The 22,988-nt window shown below is 37.9% G+C and overlaps 1 protein-coding gene across 1 annotated transcript in view; it reads right to left on the reverse strand.

Moving 5' to 3' along the window:
- The window catches only part of GRM7 (glutamate metabotropic receptor 7), an 898,068-nt gene that overhangs the window by 619,653 nt on the left and 255,427 nt on the right, over nucleotides 1-22,988 (reverse strand). The window contains exon 2 of the mRNA XM_039243211.1: nucleotides 7,392-7,608. Within this exon, the coding sequence (XP_039099142.1) occupies nucleotides 7,392-7,608 (217 nt within the window). The remainder of the gene's footprint in view (nucleotides 1-7,391; nucleotides 7,609-22,988) is intronic.

Genomic DNA, 22,988 nt, shown 5'->3' on the forward strand with positions numbered 1-22,988 from the left:
GAAAGGGATACCACAGACAGATAATGAAATAGCTTTCTTATTATTTTAGAAAGATTATGCTTTAATGAAAGCTGAATGAATACTATTGGAGGGGCTAAAGTGGAGGCATGGATAGCTATCACTATGAATGAAGGTGAATCATATGGGGCCCAGAACTAAAGGGTAATGATGGTGTGGCTAAGGGGTCACCTCTGAGATGTTCTAATAAATGGAGTATGGGTTAAAATTTAAAACATTGTGCTAACCACTGAGACTCCAAAAAATTAAATAAAATAAAAATAGAAAACCTCCTCTTCAGGAATTTACTGTTCAGTTTTAAAGACAACTGAAGATAAATGATATGATGAGAGTCCTTGTGATTTTGTATTTTGAAATTTAACCTTTAAATGTTTAAAACCTGTATTTAAACTAAGACTACTGAACACTTCAGTCAGGAAATACTGCAGCTAAATATTAAAATGTCTCGGAATTTTCCATGGCATAGACAAAGGAAAGAAAGAAAGAAAGAACGAAAGAAAGAAAGAAAGAAAGAAAGAAAGAAAAGAAAAGAAAAGAAAAGAAACCCCTGAAATTCAACCTAGAAGGAGGCACTGGGAATTACAGACTGTTGGAGGCCAGCTCTGGCAGGTCCAGGGGTCCCTGAAGGATGGATGGTGTCGGCGAGGGAGAGAGTGAGAGAGCCCCGAGATCCTTTCTGATCACCAGACAGGCATCTCCGTCCTGTCGGTTTTGGTGTCTTTATTTATAGGTCAAAAGTTAACATGGCATCAGGAAATGGAATGTTTACAATGGATAGCTCTTTGTGATAAGGTGTTTTTGGAAAATGTACAGAAACAGGTTTTACAGAAGTCTTCTTGCAGAACTGCCCCAATTATAGTGAGGTTGAGTAACTAAGAAAATAACAAGGTGTTCACATTTTAATAACACTAAGATTAAGTCACAGGTTTGTAGATACTCTTATCCATCCTAATCACAGCTGCCAGGGTAAGGGAAGGTGTTTGTGGAAAGTAGGCCTTAGGGAAGGGGCTGCTATACACCATCAGTTAGCAAAGGTGTATGTACTAACTTATCTTCTGCCCTTATCTGTTCCTTTTCTCTAAGTTACGCTCTTTGTCTCCAGGCAAGACTTGATTTTCCAGTTATATGCTTTATGGCACCAGAGAGCCAACCATACCTTTAAAGAGTTTAGCTTATTTCCTATACATAGAATAACCTCTTCCAGTGCATTTACCTCTGTGTCTAGTTTTATGATTTCTTGAATAGCTAGGGCATGAGAGACATTTTTGGTTAGTTGATTTACATGTTGAGCTGTATGAACATCTTGGACTAATGCAACGGTAGAAACAGAATTGTACATGTCTTTTATGAGTAAGGGTCATTAGCCTGTTCATAGCTCAAGGGAAAGTATGGAGGGAAACAGGACCTTCTGGAGACACAATGTCTGTTCCCATAATCAAAAGAAGAAGTTCCCACAATAAGTTCCTTCACAAGGTGCAATCATCATACCAGGGCCGGAATAAGGGGACAAGTCACTCCCGATATTGATCAACAAGGTACCCTAGGGGTCGGTGCTCAAGCAGAGATAATTGAGTGGGGGTGGATATCGGTCGTCATCTGATTGGCAAGAGACCGTGCAAACTTGCTTTAACCTCACCAGGAGTTTTCTCGACTAGTGGGCTCAGAATGGCTCCCAACAATAGACTTGTTGCAACACTGCTTTAAGTTTTGTGGGGGGATCATAAGACAGAAGAATGTAGTGTGAGCCACCAGTCAAAAAATTATGTATCATAAATTATATGCCATAAGTGCTTCTTTGGCAGGCTTTGTTTTTCAAAAGGACAAAGGAAGAAATGCAATTTCTCCTTCTTTCTCTCCTTCCCTTAAGTGTTTACTGAAAGCTTTCTATATGTCAAATACTACAGTAAATGATAGGGTCACAAAGCAAAGTCCTTGACCTCGTAGAGGTTATGGTAGGATGGGGAAGATTAACAATTTACATGCAATGAAAGATGATGTTGCATTTCTGAAGGAGAGAGAGCAGAGTCCTCTAATAAGCAAATCCAACTAGTTCTGAGATCTTAAAAGACTGAGAGCTGTATAATGGTTATAATAGTCAATTAAGTCTCAATCATTCTAGAAAATTATTCTAGGAAAGAATATTATAGGTTTAAATAAAGTACGAAATAAGAATAAATTCTACAGTTTATCTGAAGAAGAATGGTAATTTCTATTAAGACCAATTAAGGGGCGCCTGGGTGGTTCAGTCAGTTGGGCGTTCGACTTCGGCTCAGGTCATGGTCTCACGTCTCCTGGGTTAGAGCCCCACAACCGGCTCTGTGCTGACAGCTAGCTCAGAGCCTGGAGCCTGCTTCGGATTCTATATCTCCCTCTCTCTCTGATCCTCCCCTGCTCGTGCTGTCTTTCTCTGTCTCTCAGAAATAAATTAAACATTTTTTAAAAAGACCAATTGAAATATCTGTTTAATTAAGTGATTGGCGTGAAATACCAAAAGGATAGTTCAACTGTTGTTTCAGGTTTGAAAAGTTGACATCTATCATGATACCATGGCAGTAGCAAATCATTACTATTTGTGTCATATTGCAAAGGAATGGTCATAAGACCCTCCTGAAAACTGTCTGGCAAAGTTGAATCGTATATGGTGTCCTTCCTCTCATAATCCCTGAACTGAACTTGCTTCAAAAATCTGACATATATTAAATCTGTATATACTCTCATAAGTATTTACTTTCACCTTCACTTAGAGGCTTCTGTGTCTCTAATTTAAGCTATTTAGGTCATTATGTAGACTTGAATTTTTAAAGCACACTGAAAAGGAATAATCTGTCATTCCTTGTGATATTAAGCAATAAATTGCTTTTGTTGCTGTTGCATGTGCATCCATTCAAATACACAGGGCAATTTGTGCAAACATAACTGTTCTACAAAAATCTCATCATCTGAGAAAATCATGTCACATTCCTCTCTAAAAGTTCAACAAGGAGCAGCATCCATGCATATTTAACTTTCCCATGACTATATGAGAAAAGAATTACTGAGATTTTCCTTGACAGAATAGAGAAGGTGTGTGCGTAGGCTTCCATGTTCCAAACAAATTACATGGCCTCCTGTTGAAGGATGGCTTCCTTGCACAGACATCATTGCTTGACTCGCACTGTCAGAGTATGATAAAGGAGAGCTCACCCATGTTCTTAACTATGCACATGGTAGATACATCTCAGGCTGTAGTTCGACAAGTAAGCTCTGCTTCAGGATTTAAGTCTAAAGTAAATTCTGGAACAGAAGTATTCTGAAAGGGTGAAACTCTTAAAGACATTTATAAAAAGAGAATCATAATCTTCGAAGTCAAATTATTAATAATGGAAGTAACTCCTTCAAGTCTACTAGCAGTACATAGAAACATCAATGAGCTTATGCTCTCTCTCACTCTCATCTCTCTCTCTATCTCTCTCATTTTCACACATACACACACTACACACATAGGACAATTTGAATAGTAAACTTCTTTTACTTCCTAATGATTCTTAAGCATTTTTTAATGTTTATTTATTTATTTTGAGAGAGACAAACACAGCAGAAGTGGAGGTGGAGCAGAGAGAGAGAGAGAGAGAGAGAGAGAGAGAGAGAATCCCAAGCAGACTCCAGGCTGTCAGCCTGTAACCCAATGAGGGGTTCAAACCCATGAAACCATGAGATCATAACCCAACCCAAAACCAAAAGTTGGACACTTAACCAACTGAGCCACTCAGGCTCCACTTTTTCTTATGCTTCTTGTATAATGAAAGCATATTAGCAAAAATAGCAACTCAGTGATTATATGCACATATAACTTATATCACATTATATAATTATATATATATTACATATATATAACCTCGTAGTTATAACTGAAGGCAAATGTCATCCATAACTTGCATTATTTTCAAATTTTTAAAACTCAAACAATAACTCGACTAATTTATAGAGAACTGGTGTGATGAACTAATAATAATCCGGTATTGTTGGGTGTTAGGTGATTGCCTATATATGATCTTATTTATTTTACTAACTTTATGAAGCAGGTATTAATCTCATTCTCTACATGAGGAATCTGAGAGCTGAAAAGTTAAATCATGTACCAAAAGTTTTACAGCATGAAAGTTACAGTACCTGTTAATCTACATCTTCCTGATTCCACAGTGCTTGCTGATCTCTGTGCCATGCCACCCCTCCTACACACGCATGTGGACCTGTATCTTTGAAGACCAGGTTCCACAGTCATCAGACAACAGAAAAAGTAGACATTTCAAATTACTCTTGGGGTACGTGGGTGGCTCAGTAAGTTAACCTTCTGACTCTTGATTTCGGCTCAGGTCACGATTTCATGATTTGTGAGACTGGGATTTTCTCTCTCTCTCTCCCTCTCTCTGTCCCTTCCCTGCTTGCTCACTCACTCACTCACTCTCTCTCTCAAACTAAATAAATCTAAAAAAATTACCCCTAAAAATTTTCTTAGCATGTATTCTTCTTTTTTTTTTTTTTTTTTTCGTAGGGGGCACCTGGGTTGCTTAGTTGGTTGAGTGTCCCACTCTTGATTTCAGCTCAGGTCATGATCTCCGGGTTGGTGAGATCGAGACTCGCAATGGGCTCTGTGCTGACAGTGTGTAGCCCTTAGCATGTATTCTTCTAAGAAATTCCAATAAAGGACATTTTTCTACTCCTTTCTGTTTCTCAATTAGACTATATTGGTGTTTCTTTGAATATCACAGGAGGCATTTGGATTACTTTAGAGACTGTAGCATATGAATATGTATCCCTATCTATTGAAGTCACATTTCGGGTAGTAAGATGCTCATATTAAGAGGCCACAGAAGTGAACACAGCTGAAAAAGCAATGGAATCATGTTTCCCTCCTCAAATTTTCTCTAAGCAATGTACACACTGGCGAGTAAAGGTACTATGTGCCACTTAAATTGCAATTCTTCCTCCTTGTCTGTTTTTTTTTTTTCTTTAGGGATAGAGCAGGGGTGTTTGTTAAGCACATGAGTGAATTCACTTAAATTAATTGCACAAATGCTATGGTTTCAATTAAGTTTATTTTAAGTACATAATGAATATCATAATACTTATAGGAAGAGAACCAATCTGCAGATATTACTCAATGTTTTCCTGCAATTCTGCAGTGAGCTTTTTAGTCACTCTCATCCCCAATTCAAAGGCTCTCTGAATGAAGGATCTCATCCGAAATGGCTGCTGATGATACAATCTTTATTTCTGAGTTGGGTTATTTCAGTGTATGTTTAGCTAAAGTTATGAGCTGGGAGTTCATACCATATTACCATAAAGGCTTTTCCTTTTTGCAGTGTCATTATACAGCAGACTCTGATATTATATTTTCAGTTTTCACCAAGTGACATTAGGAATAAACAACCATGTGAAACTCACCACTGACCTGTCTATAAAATACAGTTCTTTATAAAAGATCCAGAGCAAATATTTGTCTTGTTCCTGTCCTTTACTGGACAATCAACATGATTTTGACCTTATGAACACTGTAAATTTTGTAACAAAATGGGTAGTGTTCTTTGCTTTGTCCAGCACAAAAGATCAGCATTAAATTTGAGACCCACTTGCAGCAATTATGTAGAATAAGATGGTATCTGAACTTTATCTCTGAGCTTTATCTTACTACTTTACCCATATTTTCTCTTTCTCTTGTCTTCTCTATTGGCTTTTATGTTCATATTTTAGTTATTGCTCTAAATTGGCTTCTAGCATTTGGGTCAAAGCAGAAGTCAAAGAAACAAAGAAAGAAATAAAAACAGTTATCAAAACTGATTAGGTATTTCTTTGGAGATTCAGGAAGTCAATTATTAATGACTCCTACAAATCATGGCATGCCTGACACAAGAACTCAGTTAAGATTTCTTTCTTAATCAGAAAACTTCTACCTGAATTATATATACTAAGTATATTTCCCTTGGAAACACAGCGCTGGGACTGCAGTAGTGAATGAGGCAGACATGATCCCCTCTTAGAGTCTAGGGGACAAGACAGAAAACATCCATGACAACAAATTATACTACCATATAACAAGTGCTGTGGGAGAAGACACTAGAAATACAAGACCAAGCAAATAGAATCAAGGTAGTTTGGGGTATGTTTATATTAACCTAAAAATGGCATTTAAGATGAGACCTGTCAATGATCATAAGTTATCTAGTCTAAGGTATTAACAATAAGAATATTTCAGTTGGAAGGAAAAGTAATGCTTCTAGCAAATTATTCAAATTAAATCTAATGATAAGGGACTGAGTTAAAAACATGGGATTTACACAAGCCTTGGCCTCCTTCTTTCAGTAGCCATGTGCAGATATACCATCTATATACCAACACATTACATTTCTGGGTATATCTGTAGTCTGAAAGTCAAATATTTAAAACCAGGTCTTAAAGATTTATGACATATTTCCTCATGAAAAGGGCCTCTGTTTCTATCACCTTGTTTGTTTGTTTGTTTGTCTTTATGATTAGTTAACTACTCCAGTCAATAACAATTTAGATTAGATCAAATGCTTACAACCAGAACCAAGGACCTAACATTAGCATGAAAAACTTTACAGGAAAATCAAAGCATGTGTTTTTTAAAATATATGTTTACTACATCCAATATTTCTATTAGGGGAAGTCTAAATATTTATTGCCAAAATTTCTATGCGTAAGAATTTTATCTCATTTTTCAAAATCTGCCCAATGAAAACCAGCTGGCCAAACATTTGAACCCATTTTGAGCTAAATACACATAAAGGAATCTACACCAAGGACTACTTAATTGAACCATCTGTCTCAAAATAATCTAAAGTTCCAAAGATTATTTGTCTAAATACAGTCTACTGTCTAGATAATTTATTCAGTTTTATTTTGGACAAGTAGTTCAGAGCTATCACTGTCATTTCTCTTCAAAGCAAAGGGCCACTATGACTAGGGTCTCTAGTTCTAAATAATTCTGTGCATTTTGGAGAGGGGCATAGAGGCAGGGAATGTGTGGAGAGGCACATTTAGCAACACTGTCTTAGGCTTCTGTATGCAGGCTGCAATCCACACTTATTCATGACACAGAAGTAAGATACCAAATTTAGTGCATAGTCTCTTATCCCCACTTCTGCTACTAATACTTCCAAGGACTTCAGTTTCACACTTTTGAAAATATTCTCTTCAAAAATGGCAAAGTGTTATAAATGAAGGTTTTACAGATTTACTTAACAGGCAGTAGGGAATGTGAGAGTAAGGGTATGGTGATTATGTAGAGTGTCTGTTTAACAACGATTGAGAAGAAAATTACAAGCCACAGGTGTATGCAGAGGGTCATCTTGACCATAGCAATCTCTTCCTACCTGCCTCTTTGGAAATCTGCGTGAAGGATTCCACACCTTTCTCTCCATAACTTCCTTCAGATGCAAGGGTAGACACATAATTCCAGCCTAGGGCCTTTACAATGTCCACCATAGCCTGAGCTTGGAAGGAATCAGGTGGGACCACACGAGAGAAGAAGTCGTAGCGCCTGTCATCACTTAACTCAGGTGCCGTTGATGCATAACTGATCTGGGGGATCTGGAAAGAAAAGAAAGCACCACATGAGAGAGCACACCACCAGGATGTGAGAGATTCATTTATACTTATGACCAGTGACTCACAATATATGGCTTGAGCTCCCAAAGAGGATGCACCCTATAACTGTAAACCCTAAATGCAGCCAACCACCTTCTGACAGCATAAAAGGGTGTACTTTTGTGCTTTGGCCTTTTGTTTTCTCCTCTTTAGAAGAGGGAAAGAGGATGGCATGGGAATCACATGAATCACGGTGGTTAGGAAAGCAAACTTTGTAAACATTCTAACAAACATTTAGATCATGCTTTACTTCTTATACACTATTAGACACCATCACCACCACCACAACAGAAAAACAATCGCCTAACTGGACTTTGTATAGAGATTGGTTTAATTGACAAAGTTCATGAATATTGGTGGGTGCCATCAGATGTCTAATGTTGTTTGAGTACTGATCACTTATGAGGAAATATCTATGCAAGCTTCATACATTATTCCATGCATTCTTCACAAAAATGTTATTAAGTAGTTAAGTAACACCCTTAGAACCAGGCAGGAGGTTCCTTGCCACAAGGCCTTCGCTTCAGTGGTCCCTGCTCTTTGGAGGGCCTTAATTCAAATTGTCTAAGCTCCTCTTTGGGTGATGATAGAAGGTTGGAATTCCTGCCTGCGTGGAGCCCATGTAGCTGTCAGGTCCCACTTAAACAATCCTCTGGCCCTCTACCTTACATAGGATTAACCAGATCACAAGGAGCCCTAGAACTTATACTTGTAAGGATCATCCTAGGGTCCCATAGCAGGACTCTGTTTCCAGGATGGTAGCCTAACACACAGATTGCTCCCCTTATCTGGTATAGTATTTTTTCTTAGGATCACATGAGATTAGGCTACCTAAGTAGGCCTGACACTCTGATTTTAGCTCAGTTAAATTACATACACATAAAGAGGCCCTAATAAAAAATGTTTGGGGTTCCAGATACCCAAGAGGAAGCTCTGAAATAGCCATTAGTTAGGACCCTGTGTTAGGTCCTAACCTCAAGACCTCTCACTAACTACTTTTATAAGCTCTGCCCCCTCATTCTTCTAACACTAGCATGCAATAGGCTATGATTGGTACCATCAGTCCACATATAAAAATGAGCAACTTCGCCAAATTCTGCCTGCGTGCTTTACCAGGACTCACCCTTGTTATTTATCATACGTATTTCTCAAGTAGCTAAAGGCCAGTTTTGATCTTTGCTCAAGCCAAGCCCAACAGTCAGTTCTGCTCCAAAGATGTCAAAGCTACACTCAAGCTGATTGTTTGAGCCCTCAAAAAATTCTACTCAATGTTAATCTGTTCCTAAACCCATTTCTATTGTTTAAAGCTGGTTACCACCTCTGAAAGCTCATTCCTCTACCAGTCTTGTTGGTGTGCATTACTGTTAAGTCAGATGGCCTTGGCAGTAGATGACCCATCATGCAGCCCATCCTTGATGCACTTTATCTCTATGACCACTGGGGGCACTGTCACTATGCAAAGCCTCAAATCAGTGTGAGAAAGCCTCAGTCCCCTGATGAGGAGCTACACTTGATAAAGGGGTAGTGAGGTGTAATGGAAATAAAATGGGCTTTAATATTGACAAGATCTGGAATCAAAGCCTGATGTTTCTCTTCACGAGTGTTTACTTTGGTGAAGTTTACCTCTATGAGGTATCATTAATAAGTTTATTTTGAGGTATAAGAATAATGATTATGCATTGCTCACCATGATGCCCAGGACAGACTGGTTAATTAATACATGGGGGCAACGATAATCCAAGCAGAGAACAGTGTGCTTCCTCACTAAGTTTACCCATTCCCCTCATTTGACTTCCCAAGTTCTCTGTGACACATTATCACATTCCCCTCATTGTCTTAAGGGAAGAACATAGTTTTAATCATTCCTATCATCACTTTAGAAATAATCTTTACTATTTATCCAACTCTTTCTTACCACCAGTTATGTTCTAAAAGTTTATATGCATGAACTTATCAAACCATCAGTAAGTATTCTTTACCATGTTATACTATTATTACCTCATTTTACGTGAGAGGAAATTGAAACTTGGAAGTAGAATCATATGACCTTGTCTCAAGTCACAAAGTTGTAAGAGAGAGAGCAGCACCCACACCCGAGAATGCCCAGTGTGAACTTATGAACTCTTAACTACAATACTTTGCTGAATCACTGGTAAAACAATTTAATAAGAATGAAACAAGGAAGGGAAGTATATTACTGGAGTTCAGGCCAATTTCTGTCCACAGAGCTGATTACAGAGCCAATGAAAGTTTTTAAGTGATCATTCTTAGACTGTTATTCAAACATTTTACATAAATCCCTTGTTGAAGCTTATACAAATATCTCAGTAGAATGAGCTATCTGTTTCATTTATAGTTCCAAGCTTATAAATTTTAGGTAAAGAAATATCAACTGAATAAGGGCTCTGGACAGAAAAAAAAAAGGAAGGGATTAAGAGACGGACAAAGAGAGGGAGAGAGGTGGGATGGGAGGGAGAGATTTTTTCATATAACAAATAAAAAGGAAAGAAGCCAAGCATGTCAATACATTTCCATCAGTTTCAACTTGTGGAAATGTAAAAGCTTCATGCTGTTGAAGCTGCCAAAATCCATTTCTACGTTTGAAACAGTGCTAATGAAGATACATCCAGTCTTTTACTTGGATTTGCATTTATGTAGCTGCTGTAAAATATCAGAATTGTGGAGCGCTCCCAAATCCAGTGCATTTTCTAAACTGTGCCCAAATATAGTAATGAAAATCCTGGTGAAACATACTGCTCCCTTCACTACATGCACCCTTTGAAAGTGGTCACTCCCAGTGGTCCAGCTCTTCATTATAAATAAGATGTATCTCCCAGTTTAACTCATATGGCCCTTTAGGATCATGTGCACATCTTATATACAGTGTACTTATTTCTACATTATTCACATGCTAGAATAAGGAATGAAAGAACAAATGGATTTCATTTCTGTGATAAAAATATAGCTGCATAAGGACATGCCTCCTCAAAGTAAGAGAAGAAGGACTGCAAGAATTTATGTAACCTATGAAATATGATGCTATGCACTTATTTAAGTATTATGTTGCATATTTAGTTACTCATTTTCAAAATAGTGTTTAAACGCATAAAGTAATTATTTTGAAGTTTGTGTTATAACTGGTACCTACAACTGGCCAAATTATATTAGTCATCTTCAGTTTTTGACCTCCACAGTCTCCTTGAGACCTTAGTGATTTTCTGTAACTGAAACCCTCCCTTCTTGCCAGTCTCCTATGGAAATGCAGAATTGATCTCTTGATGAAGAAAATTCCGGTAATAACACTTTGGCTATAGGAAAGTACATATTTCATCTCTTCTAGAGACTTTTTTCTCTGATTAAAATGAAAGGGGGGGGCACCTGGGTGGCTCAGTTGGTTAAGCATCAGACTATTGATTTCAGCTCAGGTCATGATCTCACAGTTCATGAGTTCAAGCCCCACATCTGGCTCCAAGCTCAGAGCACAGAGCCTGCTTGGGGGTTCTCTCCCTCTTTCTCTCTCTGCCCCTCCCCTGCTTGCATGTTCACTCATTCTGTCTCTGTCTCTCTCTCTTTCTCTCTCTCTCTCAAAATAAGTAAATAAACTTTAAAAAAAAACCCTCTAAAAAACCTAAATAACTTTTAATCTGTGCCAGAAGACTAAATTTTTCATCTTATCTCATCATTCTCTGCTTGTCATAAAAACCTGCCTATCACATAAACATGGTTTTTATTAATGATGTGCCCCAAATAGGAATGAAAACATCTCCAGTCTATTTCAGTTGTTTAGAATGAGTTTGTGCTTTTTCTTCAGAAAACAAAAAAGAAGAAATAACTTTAATATCTTCATCTCTGTTTACATTTTGTCACTTTCTGATTTTTGTGTGTGTACTGAGGTACACACACACATATTACTAACTATGAAAATGCAGGTCTTAATCTCTACTTCCCTCCCCTGACCCTTTCATTTGTCTTTCTCTCTCTTTTCAGTTGTAGAATATTCTGCTCATCTAAACCTAACATTTATTATTAAATGTTTAAACATTTTCCAAGTTTTTGCTATTAGAATAAAAAAGAAGAATCCTCAGAGCTAATTCAATTCTGTGTCGATATCCATGAGTATTTTGTTAGAACACTGTTCAAGCCCCTACCCCCCACCAGTGTGACAGAAATACTTAAGGTTCACATTTAAATATTTCCCTGTATTTAAATTACTTGGAACCATTATAGAAGGTAGACTAGCATGCTATAGCAATTTCCCTCAAATGGTTAACTACTTGCCCCAGCACCATATATTAAATAGTCATTCGTTACTGATGAGAAAGACCACCTCTTGTCACATCTTAATATTTTTAGGTTTATTTACTTATTTTGAGGGAGAGAGAAAGACAGACAGAAAGACAGACAGAGGCAGAGAGAGACAGTGGGAGCAAGAGAGGGGCAGAGAGAGGGAGAGAGAGAGGATACTAAGTAGGCTCCACGCTGTCAGAATAGAGCCGAACGGCAGGGCTTGATCTCACAAACCGTGAGATCATGATCTGAGCTTAAATCAAGAGTCAGATATTTAACCAACTGAACCATCTGGGTACTCCACAGATCTTTAAATACCCTTGGATCTTTGTGGAATATTCTCTCCTTGCTCCATTTTTCTATCTTCCACGTCTAAGGACAGCGTTTTAGTGTTTTAGTTCTTATAAGCTTAGAGTGTTTAGGGCTACATTATTTGAAATGTATCCTCTCTTCTTTTTTTTTTTTTTTTTTTAATATTTTTTTATTTATTTCTAGGAGAGAGAGACAGCGTGAACAGGGGAGGGTCAGAGAGAGGTGGAGTCACAGACTGAAACAGGCTCCAGGCTCTGAGCTGGCTGTCAGCACAGAGCCCGACGCGGGGCTCGAACCCACGAACCGCGAGATCATGACCCAAGCGAAAGTCGGACGCTTAACCGACTAAGCCACCCAGGCGCCCCTGTATCCTCTCTTCTTAACTGTTCTTTTATAAATGACCATGGGCAATCACACATGTTTAGTTTTCCAGCTGAAATTTTAGCATGTTTTATTCAAGTTCATAATAAAGTTCCATTAAGATTTTGATGAGAATTGCATTATATTTATAAATTAATGTGGGAAGAATAGATATATTTACAATATTTTATTTTCCCTTATGGGAAAATAACTATTTTCATCCATTCTGTTGTTCATTGTTTTCTATTAGTAAAATTTTATGGCTGTCTCCATGTAGGCCTTGCACACTGTTAACTTTATTTCTAGATAATTAGTATTAACTTTATTTCTAGATAATTGTTATCTTTATTGTATTATGAATGATACAACATTTTCATTTTGTTTTCTATTTATTCCTGGTACATAGGAATCTGTTAATTTTGTATATTTACTTTGTGACTTACACCCTTGTTAAAATTCTTATTAGTTTTAATAGCTTTCAGTTTATTTTCTTGGGGTTTTCAGGTAAGGAAGTCATATTATAAAAATTCACTTAGTTTTATTTTCTAATTACATCAGCTAGAATATCCAGGAAAATAGAAATAATAGAGTGAAAATAGCTTTCCTTTTTCAAATATCTCAACAGTGAGTATTTAAAGTCAAGTAGAATTTATTCTTTTTTTAAAAAATATTTTATTTATTTTTTATTTATTTCTAGGAGAGAGAGAGAGAGACAGCGTGAGCAGAGATACAGACTCTGAAATAGGCTCCAGGCTCTGAGCTGGCAGTCAGCACAGAGCCCGACGCAGGGCTTGAACCCACGAGAGATCATGACCTAAGCGAAAGTCGGACACTTAACTGACTAAGCCACCCAGGCGCCCCAACTAGAATTTATTCTTATTTCTTATCTTGAAAAATGTCAAAGGAAGAATTAAGATTATCAGTTAAAATCTTATTTTGCCAACATACAGTCTTCAGCTAGAAGAAGTGTCTTCAAGTAGTTGAAAAAGTATACCTCTCCACCAAGTCTTTTTTTTTTTAAAGAAAATCTCAGTTTCTCCAATTGTTTCTTCCAAGTATGAATCAATATGACAATAATTACAAGATGGAAATTCATTTCAAATAATCAAGTTTTTGAACAGTTCTCACACCAAAAAGTCATCATTTCAAAGTTATGTAGAAGCCAACTTTCTTGATCCTTTTTAAACATCAAAAAGCAAAGAAAATAAAAACATCAATAAAACCATCATTCTTCAAGTTATCAGATGTGACATTTCCCAAACCTATATATTACTCTTAAAATAGAAAAAGGAAACAACACCAAACAAACGTTTAAGACCCCAAGAATTACAATAAATCTAAAAGAAGTAAGGCCAGGAGAAAACTAATTTCAAGAATTTTGGGGGTACCTGGGAGGCTCAGTTGGTTGAGCATTCAAATATTAATTTTGGCTCAGATCATGGTCCCAGGGTCGTGAGATTGAGCCTTGCATTGGGCTCTGTATTGAACTTGGAACCTGCTGAAGATTCTCTGTCTCCCTCTGACCCTCCTCCCCACTCACTTGATCTCTCTCTCGTTCTAAAAAAAAAAAAAAAAAAGGACATTTAAATAACTTACATTCTCTGCACCTTCTAAAAACATTCAAGTTGTTAACGTTTGTACCTCACAATACAAGAGATTGTGGTAATGGATTTGTTTGGTGACTGAAAGAATAATCAAGTTCATTTACATCCAGTTCTTGAAATGCAGTGATCACTAGAGGTGCACAAGGCTCTGTCCTAACCTTCAATGTTCACTCTAGAAAGCTGGAGTTCATAGGAAGGTCACTGACGGGTTCTGAAATGCTGAGTTTTCCTTTGGAAACAAGTGTCTCAACTTTCTGTACACTGTTACCTCTTTTCCTGATCTCCTTTCCTGGAGAGCACTTATGGCCATGAAGAGCAAGGACGTTGTTCATCATTTATCACCAGTGGATAGTATTTTGAATGAATAAACTAGCAAATGAATGAATAGAATAAACTTAAGAGAACAGAATCCCTCATCTACCTAGTTGATGTGGCAAGAGGGACTCACAGAAGTTGGGAGTTATCCCTGCCTTTGTTGGACCTATGACTGGCAACTTTAAGCATGGAAGCAAACATTTTCTTTTGCCCTTTTTATTTATCCTTGGCGCATGAGTCCCTAGGAGTTCCTTCCTCATCATTGAAATGTAGAACAAGCTGACATTGGTTGGGGGTTCAAAGGTAAATGGACCTAGGGAGTCATTTCGACTGTTCATTCTGTTTTTTCTCTTAGGCCTGAGACTTGGCAATTCCGAGCACCTCCGGGCAGCGCCTGGAGTTCAGTCTAACTCTGCAAAACATACTTAAATTTATCATTTTAAACAGGGTCATTCTGCCCTGCTGTCTCTTTAGCTCTTCTCCCTTATACAACCAGACTTGGATGTCAGATGCAAGAAGCAATTAGTGTTTGGCATCCCACGTCCTCGGTTCCAGTTAAATGCCTTTACTTTATGTTAACATTGCCATTATCAAATCAAAATAGGAGGAAAAAGAAGGAATATATTAAACAAAGCTAGAGAAAATAATTCCATGTCATTTCTAATAGAAAATCAAATGAGTGTGTGATGCACTTTTGCTTTCCAAGTGTTGACAAGATTGAACTCTACTAAATTTAATTTTATCCCATAATTACTACAAAGTCAAACACTTCTAGGCAAAGGGATCCCTTGGGCTTGGAAAAAGCACCCCTCTAAGAATCACCATGGTGTCAACATCTGTCAAAATAGCTGAAGACCCAAGTCCAGATTTGGATGCGACTACATTAATATAAATATTTTTAAAACCCAAATTGTCATCACTACTCCAACACAAACTCAATTCTCTTCAAAATACATCCCTCAACATTTATAAAATGAAGGAACCATTTCACTTATTTAGAAAAATATGGAAGACCTGCAATTGACTCGATGCATTTTGAACTTTCTCTTCTTTATATTCTAAGGACAGTGCTTGTGACAAGGTCAGTCACCTGGGAACTTCTTATTTTTGTAAAAGTGAATGAGGCTTATGGTTCCATGTTCCTGGGAAATGTGCACTGTTAGGGAAGGCAATACAAAATGTACTAACGCTTGTTCTAGAGGGCAGTTTCCACAAAAATTGTAACAGGCAATTTTTGAAAGTATCATGTGCAATTAAGATAATGCTTCAGTGTACCTGTTGAGATATTAATGAACTCCCAGTGGGGCATTATTAAGTTCACAGTTAGCAGCAATTTCACTCTTAGTTCTTAGTAAGCTTTATTGATATGGATCCCCAAAAAGGGAAAATGACTGAAAAGCCCTTTCAGGTTCATTCTTTGAAACATCATTCTTTTCAGTTTATAAGTACCTCTTCCCTCGATAATATCTCAATACTTATTAGGATGGTTGAACTTTAATACAAATTTTTGGAGTATTTATTTATTTCAAAGCACCTAGTAATGATTAATAACTCTCAATCTAAAATCTAGAGTTTCACTCAACTTTAAATTACTCATGACAGAGATTATCATTAAGTATTACAATTCTTTTTCTTTCATCTTTCATTTCTTTAATTGCATAACACCAAACACCTTCAACATTCTGTGAGTGGTAATAACCATCTTCTTGAGAGCCAATAGTTCTATGTGTGGATTGTAAATCAAATTTGTCTAATACATGTTTCAGAAGATTTATCTGTTATTGATTTTATTGCTTTTGCTTTATTAAATCTCTCTATATGGTTTACTTTTAGATGTGTGATACTTTACATTTATAACCTTGTGGATTTTTGCAACAACTTTTAACAGGTAAAAATGTAACTGTCATGAATATTCATTGTTTTGCCTTCCTCACCTCCAAGTTTCTAGAGTTGATGTAAAGATAATTACATTTCAGGATCCAGATGTTGGCACATGTGGCCAAACAGAACACAGGACTTCTGAGCCACAAAGTTGACTCAAGGAAAACAACACGACCTCACCAGACCAATGTGAATAAATGAGCAGCACTATCAAGGCTAAGTGGGGCAACTTAGTATCTTACACATCCCATAGTTAGCAAATGTTAGGAATTGTTAGGAGATGTCCTTGGAACTTCTCTATGTCACTTGCACCTCATCGATTCACATTTCTCATGAACCATAAGAAATCAAGAAAAAGCTGGGACTTTTTATAAGGTTAATAAATAGCAGCCAAAACAGCAATAACACATGTTATTGTTAGACCAGATAGGCAAACTCTCCAGGGTTAGTCATATGAGCCCAAGCTACATCACAGAGTAAAGGTGAAACACCTATAAAATGAAAATTTTACCTGTCATAGTGGCACACAATGCTGTTTTGTCCAGTGCTATTTGCTTAAATAAGCATCCTGCTTAAAAGTGTGTCTGGCAGGAAATCATCAAAACCTTGGAGGAAAAAGCAGGAAACAACTTCCTTGACTTTAGCCATAGCAATTTCTTACTCAACACATCCAAAGGTGAGGGAATCAAAAGCAAAAATGAACTATTGGGACCTCATCAAGATAAAAAGTTTCTGCACGGCAAAGAAAACTACCAACAAAACTAATAGGCAACCGACAGAATGGGAAAAGATAGTTGCAAATGACATATAGGATAAAGGGCTAGTATCCAAAATCTATAAGGAACTCACCAAACTACACACCCCAAAAGCAAATAATCCAGTGAAGAAATAGGCAGAAGACATAACAGACACTGCTCCAAAGAAGAAATCCAGATACCCAACAGACACGTGAAACAATGCTCAGTGTCCCTCGTCATCAAGGAAATACAAATCAAAACCACCTCATGCCAGTCAGAGTGGCTAAAATGAACAAATCAGGAGACTATAGATGATGGCGAGGATGTGGAGAAACGGGCACCCTCCTACACTGTTGGTGGGAATGTAAACTGGTGCAGCCACTCTGGAAAACAGTGTGGATGTTCCTCAAAAAATGAACAATAGAACTCCCCTATGACCCAGCAATAACACTGCTAGGAATTTACTCAAGGGATACAGGAGTGCTGATACATTGTACCCCAATGTTCAGAGCAACACTTTCAACAATAGCCTGGGTGGCTTAGTCGGTTAAGCGTCCGACTTTCGCTTAGGTCATGATCTCGCGGTTCGTGGGTTCGAGCCCTGCGTCGGGCTCTGTGCTGACAGCCAGCTCAGAGCCTGGAGCCTGTTTCAGTCTGTGACTCCCTCTCTCTCTGGCCCTCCCCTGCTCGCGCTGTCTCTCGCTCTGTCCTAGAAATAAATAAAACATTAAAAAAAAAAAAACCAACAATAGCCAAATCATGAAACAGCTTAAATGTCTATCAACTGATGAATGGATCAAGAAGATGTGGTTTATATATACAAATGAAATACTACATGGCAATGAGAAAGAATGAAATCTGGCCATTTCCAGCAACATGGTTGGAATTTGAGAGTATTACAGGAAGTGAAGTAAGTCAGGCAGAGAAAGACAGATACTATAATTTTCACTCATCTGTAGATCAGGAGAAACTTAACAGAAGACCATGGGGGAAGGGAAGGGGAAAAATAGTTACAGAGAGGGAGGGAGGCAAACCATAAGAGATTCTTAAAATCTGAGAAGAAACTAAGGGCTGATGGGTGTAGAGGAGAGGGGAAAATAGGTGATAGGCATGGAGGAGGGCACTTGTTGGGATGAGCACTGGGTGTTACATGGAAACCAACTTTACAATAAACTATATTTTAAAAAATTAAGAAAGAAAAGAAAAACAAGCAAAAAAAGTATGTCTGGGGATATATGTGTATGTGGCATATAGCTCTCTGAGGACTTCTGTAGATTGGAGAAATATCTCTACCCATATCTCCAAAGCTTTCAGTGACAAAATACAATGGAGACCTCCCTGCTACCCCTGACATGGCACGACAGAAATCTCTGGCATACACTTTATTAGAGAAGTAGAAGAAAATGGAGAGGAGGTGATTTTTATAATCTTTCGGGGTCCTTCCTGATCCTACACATCCATGAGTTATCTCTGGCCAGTACTCCTACAATCATATATGAAGAAGGGAAAACAAAAGGTAACCAGAATAAGTGTTTCTTTAACATTTCCCATATTTTAGGCATGATCCTAGATCTCTTTCAGGCCATAAGGGCCAGAGTCTCATGACTAGAGTTTGTTTACCAAACTCTAAAGGCTGACTTTTGAGGTACTCCACTAGCAACATAAATGTCAAATCTCTATAGAACAGGACTCTTAGACCTTGTCACTATTGATTTCTGGGATCAGATAAGCTTTTGTCGTGGTAAGGAGATGGACTATCCTATTCTGTGTAGGATGGTTAGTAGCAACCCTGACCATTGTCACAAGGTGCCAGTAGCACATCCTGAGGTTGTCACAGTAAAAAATGAATGCAGACAATACAAGTGATCCTTGTCTGTATGTGGAGTTGGGGAATGGTGGTGGTTGATGGGGAGTGCAAAACTGCTTTGTCTGAACCAGTTGATCCTTATCTGTGGAAAAGGACAATTTCAGTCATCACACTGTGGTCATAAAATAAAAATGAAGAGATCGTTAATGTCTTGTAAACTCAGCTTCACATATTTTCCCTTTTACTTGCCAATCTGTTCCCATTACCAAAGCTCCACATGTTTCCCAGTCACCTTCAATTTCTGGTCTCTCAGTAGAACTCACAGATACAAGCTACTGAAATACTCAGTCCTTTACATGGACACAGCCAACAACTTCTTAAAGTGGGGAAGAAAATAAAATGAAATCCGAATTCATTTTTTCTCTGAGAACCACTGCCCCCTTTGTAAGTGTGTTATAATCCAATAATCTTGATTAGAGGGATGCTTGAAAATAGAGTATTACAGGGTCACCTGGGTGGCTCAGTCAGTTAGGTGTCCGACTTTGGCTCAGATCATGATCTCACAGTTGGTTAGTTCAAGCCCCATGTCGGGCACTGTGCTGATAGCTCAGAGCCTGGAGACTGCTTTGGATTCTGTGTGTGTGTGTGTGTGTGTGTGTGTGTGTGTGTGTGCCCCTTCCCCGCTCATGATCTGTCTCTTTCTCTCAAAAATAAATAATAAGCATTTAAAAATTTTTAAAAAGTGAAAGTGGAGTATGACAGTTAATTAAATATTGTAGTGAACTATGTGCCATGGTCTATATGAATTCTAGTTCTCAGAAAGTCAGGGCACAATAAATTACGCTAAACAGAAATGCTACTGAACAGGATAGAATCTTTCTTTGCTAACGGATTCAGAAGGCACTTTCAGGGTCTGGCAGGGCTCTAGGTACATTCTCTTTGTAGGAGACTATAGGTGTAGATGTTCCAGAAGGTGAAATTAAATCTGGGCTGATCTGGGGCACCTGAGTGGCTCAGTTGGTTAAGCGTCCAATTTTGGCTTGGGTCATGATCTTGCAGTCTGTGAGTTCAGGCCACGCATTGGGCTCTGTGCTATCAGCTCAGAGCCTGGAGTCTGCTTCGGATTCTGTGTCTCCCTTGCGCTCTGCCCTTCCCCATTCATGCTCTGCCTCTCTCTGTCTCAGAAATGAATAAAAATGTTAAAAAAAATTTTTAATCTGGGCTGATCCTCTGATTCCCTGAAAGAGGCTTGCTTACTTGACAAAAATTCCTTACTTACTTTTAATTCCCTTCTACAAGGAAGGGAAAACTATACTATTTATTTTACCTTCTATATGGTTCATATTTTGAGTAAACAAGCATTTAGCAACTATTTGTTAATGCAGATAGGATAATTTGTAAGATGTAAGATTCCTGTTGTATAAATACATACTATTTAATTGAGGTAATACTATGCCAGTACTATAGGACCAGAATTTTTTTTCCAATTTGTAAATTTAGGAACTGTAGATATAAGAATTAATGAGATAGGCCAGCTTTAAGAGTATGATGATCCAATATATAAAGAAATATGCCTTTCTTATAGTCTTATATGATTATTGTTCACCAGAAACCACTCTGGAGGGGAAAACTGGTTTTAATGACATACTGAAAGGTCACTAAGGAGAATACAACTATTTAATTTGGAAATTTAGAGGAGATATGATTAAGATGTGTTGTTTAAGCTAATTGGAGGACAGGAGCCAGATATCCCCCAGCAAAGGAGCAACAGAAGCCTTTTCTGAGGATGGGGGGAATGGTGAAAACACTGCGTTCAGTGACTAAGGCATGGGGTGCTTGTGGAGAAAACAGAGGAATGTGTATGGCTGGAGGATAGAATCCCTAATTCCACTAGCTTTAGAGATGGAGAAAGGATAGGGGTAAATGATGAAAGAAAACTAATACTTATCTAAAAATATTTTGCTTCTTCTATTTTAACAATAACACTTTAACACTAATAAAATATACAGACCCTTTTAACACCCATTACTGCACTCTCAGAAGAACAGTAGGCAATACAAAAGGAGAAATCCACAGGCACCTGGGTGGCTCAGTTGGTGGAGCATCTGACTTCAGCTCAGGTCCCGATCTCATGGTTCCTGAGCTTGAACCTCGCCATCGGGCTCTGTGCTGACAGCTCAGAGCCTGGAGACTGCTTCAGATTTTGTGTCTTCCTTTCTCTCTGCCTTTCCACTCCTCGCTCTCTCTCTCTCTTTCAAATATAAGTAAATGTTAAAAAAAAAAAAAAAAGAAAGGAGAAATCCCAAGAATTACTAAGTCCCAGGTACCTGCAGTGTAATAACTCGGAGACTCTTTTACTCAACAATGATTCAGTTAGAGAAAGTGTCACTGATTCTTCACAAGGTCTCCATGACAAAAGTTTTTCATGTTTTCATCTGGCATCTGAAGTGGGCTATTCCGTTTTTCTGGGAAATAAGGAATTTGGTCAATTTGTTAACAGGTAGCTCTCTTGCACATAAATATCAACAGTTGATAAAAGCAGCAAAGCTAAACATTTGTCTTTTTTTTTTTTTTTCCTTCCCAGTCCTTCTTCCTCATTCCTGCATGGGCATGTAAGAATAGAAAAAGGAAAACAAATGGCAAAGATTTTGGAAGGGTAAAGTCTCCCAGCCAGAGGTCCCAAATGTTGGTGAAGTTCATCTGGGGTTAACAGATCTTGATATAATTGTAAATGCATTCATGTCTTTCACTGACTCAGACGTCTCTATCTAGAAAGATAATTACTGTATCCATCACTATTTTAGCTTCAGTCTTGACCAAAACTACTCCTTGGTCAAGCATATGGATGCTATAATACCTCCTGTAAAATTTGTAAGATATTTTTCAAGCTAAAATGGCCTGGTAAGTTCCCTTCACCGCACGTTGTTGGAAATATTGATTTGTGCTAGAATTTGCCATTTTTAATATTCTTTCCCTATACCCTGCAACTTGTGCTATCACATCACCTGCCACCATATCATCATCCAATTACCATAATTGCGTATTTTTTACATGTAATTATATTTTAGGTTGACTGCTTCCTGTGGAGATTGAGGGGGAGAGAGAATATCATCAATAGCAGCACCACAGCTGGATTTTAATGAGGTTGCTTTAGGAAAGATTTTGAGATGAAGCTGATAACCCCTTCCATGATTCCATGATGCATAGATTCCTACTGGATGCAAATCTTGGCTGGATGTGGGCATCTTGTGTTCTTCCTGATCTTGTCCTTTAGATGCCAGGTTGCAAATGGCTAAGGATACAATACTAGTGCTAATGGAGTCAGATCTCTACTTAAAAAAAAAAAAAAAAAAAAAAAAAAAAAAAAAAAAAAAAAAAAAAAAAAAAAAAAAAAAAAAAAAAAAAAAAAACCCAGACAGGGAATGTAATTTAGAGTCACATTGTCACAATGTTACTGAGAAATTGTTAGAATCACATCTTTGGACTAGTTCCTACAGTGATGTTTCAAAAATCCATACTGTTCTAAGTATTAAGCCTCACTGTATATTACATTTCAAAATGAGGAAGACTAATTTTGGCTTTTATGTAATGCCAATTATGAACTGGTTTGGTTCCAAAAATAGAAAACTCAAAATAACAGTTGCTCAAAAATATCTTTATTTCTTTCTCATATAAAGTAAGTTGATAGGTAAACAGTCCAGAGCTGGCATGACAGTCCCACTGTCATCAGGGAATCAGGGTCTTTGTATTTCTCTGCTCTAACATCCTACCGTGTCAATTCTATCATTAAGATCACTTATGGTTCCAGGGGCGCCTGGGTGGCTTAGTCGGTTAAGCGTCCGACTTTCTCTTGGGTCATGATCTCGCGGTTCTTGGGTTCGAGCCCCGCGTCGGGCTCTGTGCTGACTGCCAGCTCGGAGCCTGGAGCCTGTTTCAGAGTCTGTGTCTCCCTCTCTCTCTGACCCTCCCCTGCTCACGCTGTCTCTCTCTCTCTCCTAGAAATAAATAAAACATTAAAAA

Source organism: Hyaena hyaena, unplaced genomic scaffold (genome assembly GCF_003009895.1).
Source record: "Hyaena hyaena isolate Hyena2069 unplaced genomic scaffold, ASM300989v1 scaffold_223, whole genome shotgun sequence".
NCBI classification, from domain to species: Eukaryota; Metazoa; Chordata; class Mammalia; order Carnivora; family Hyaenidae; genus Hyaena; species Hyaena hyaena.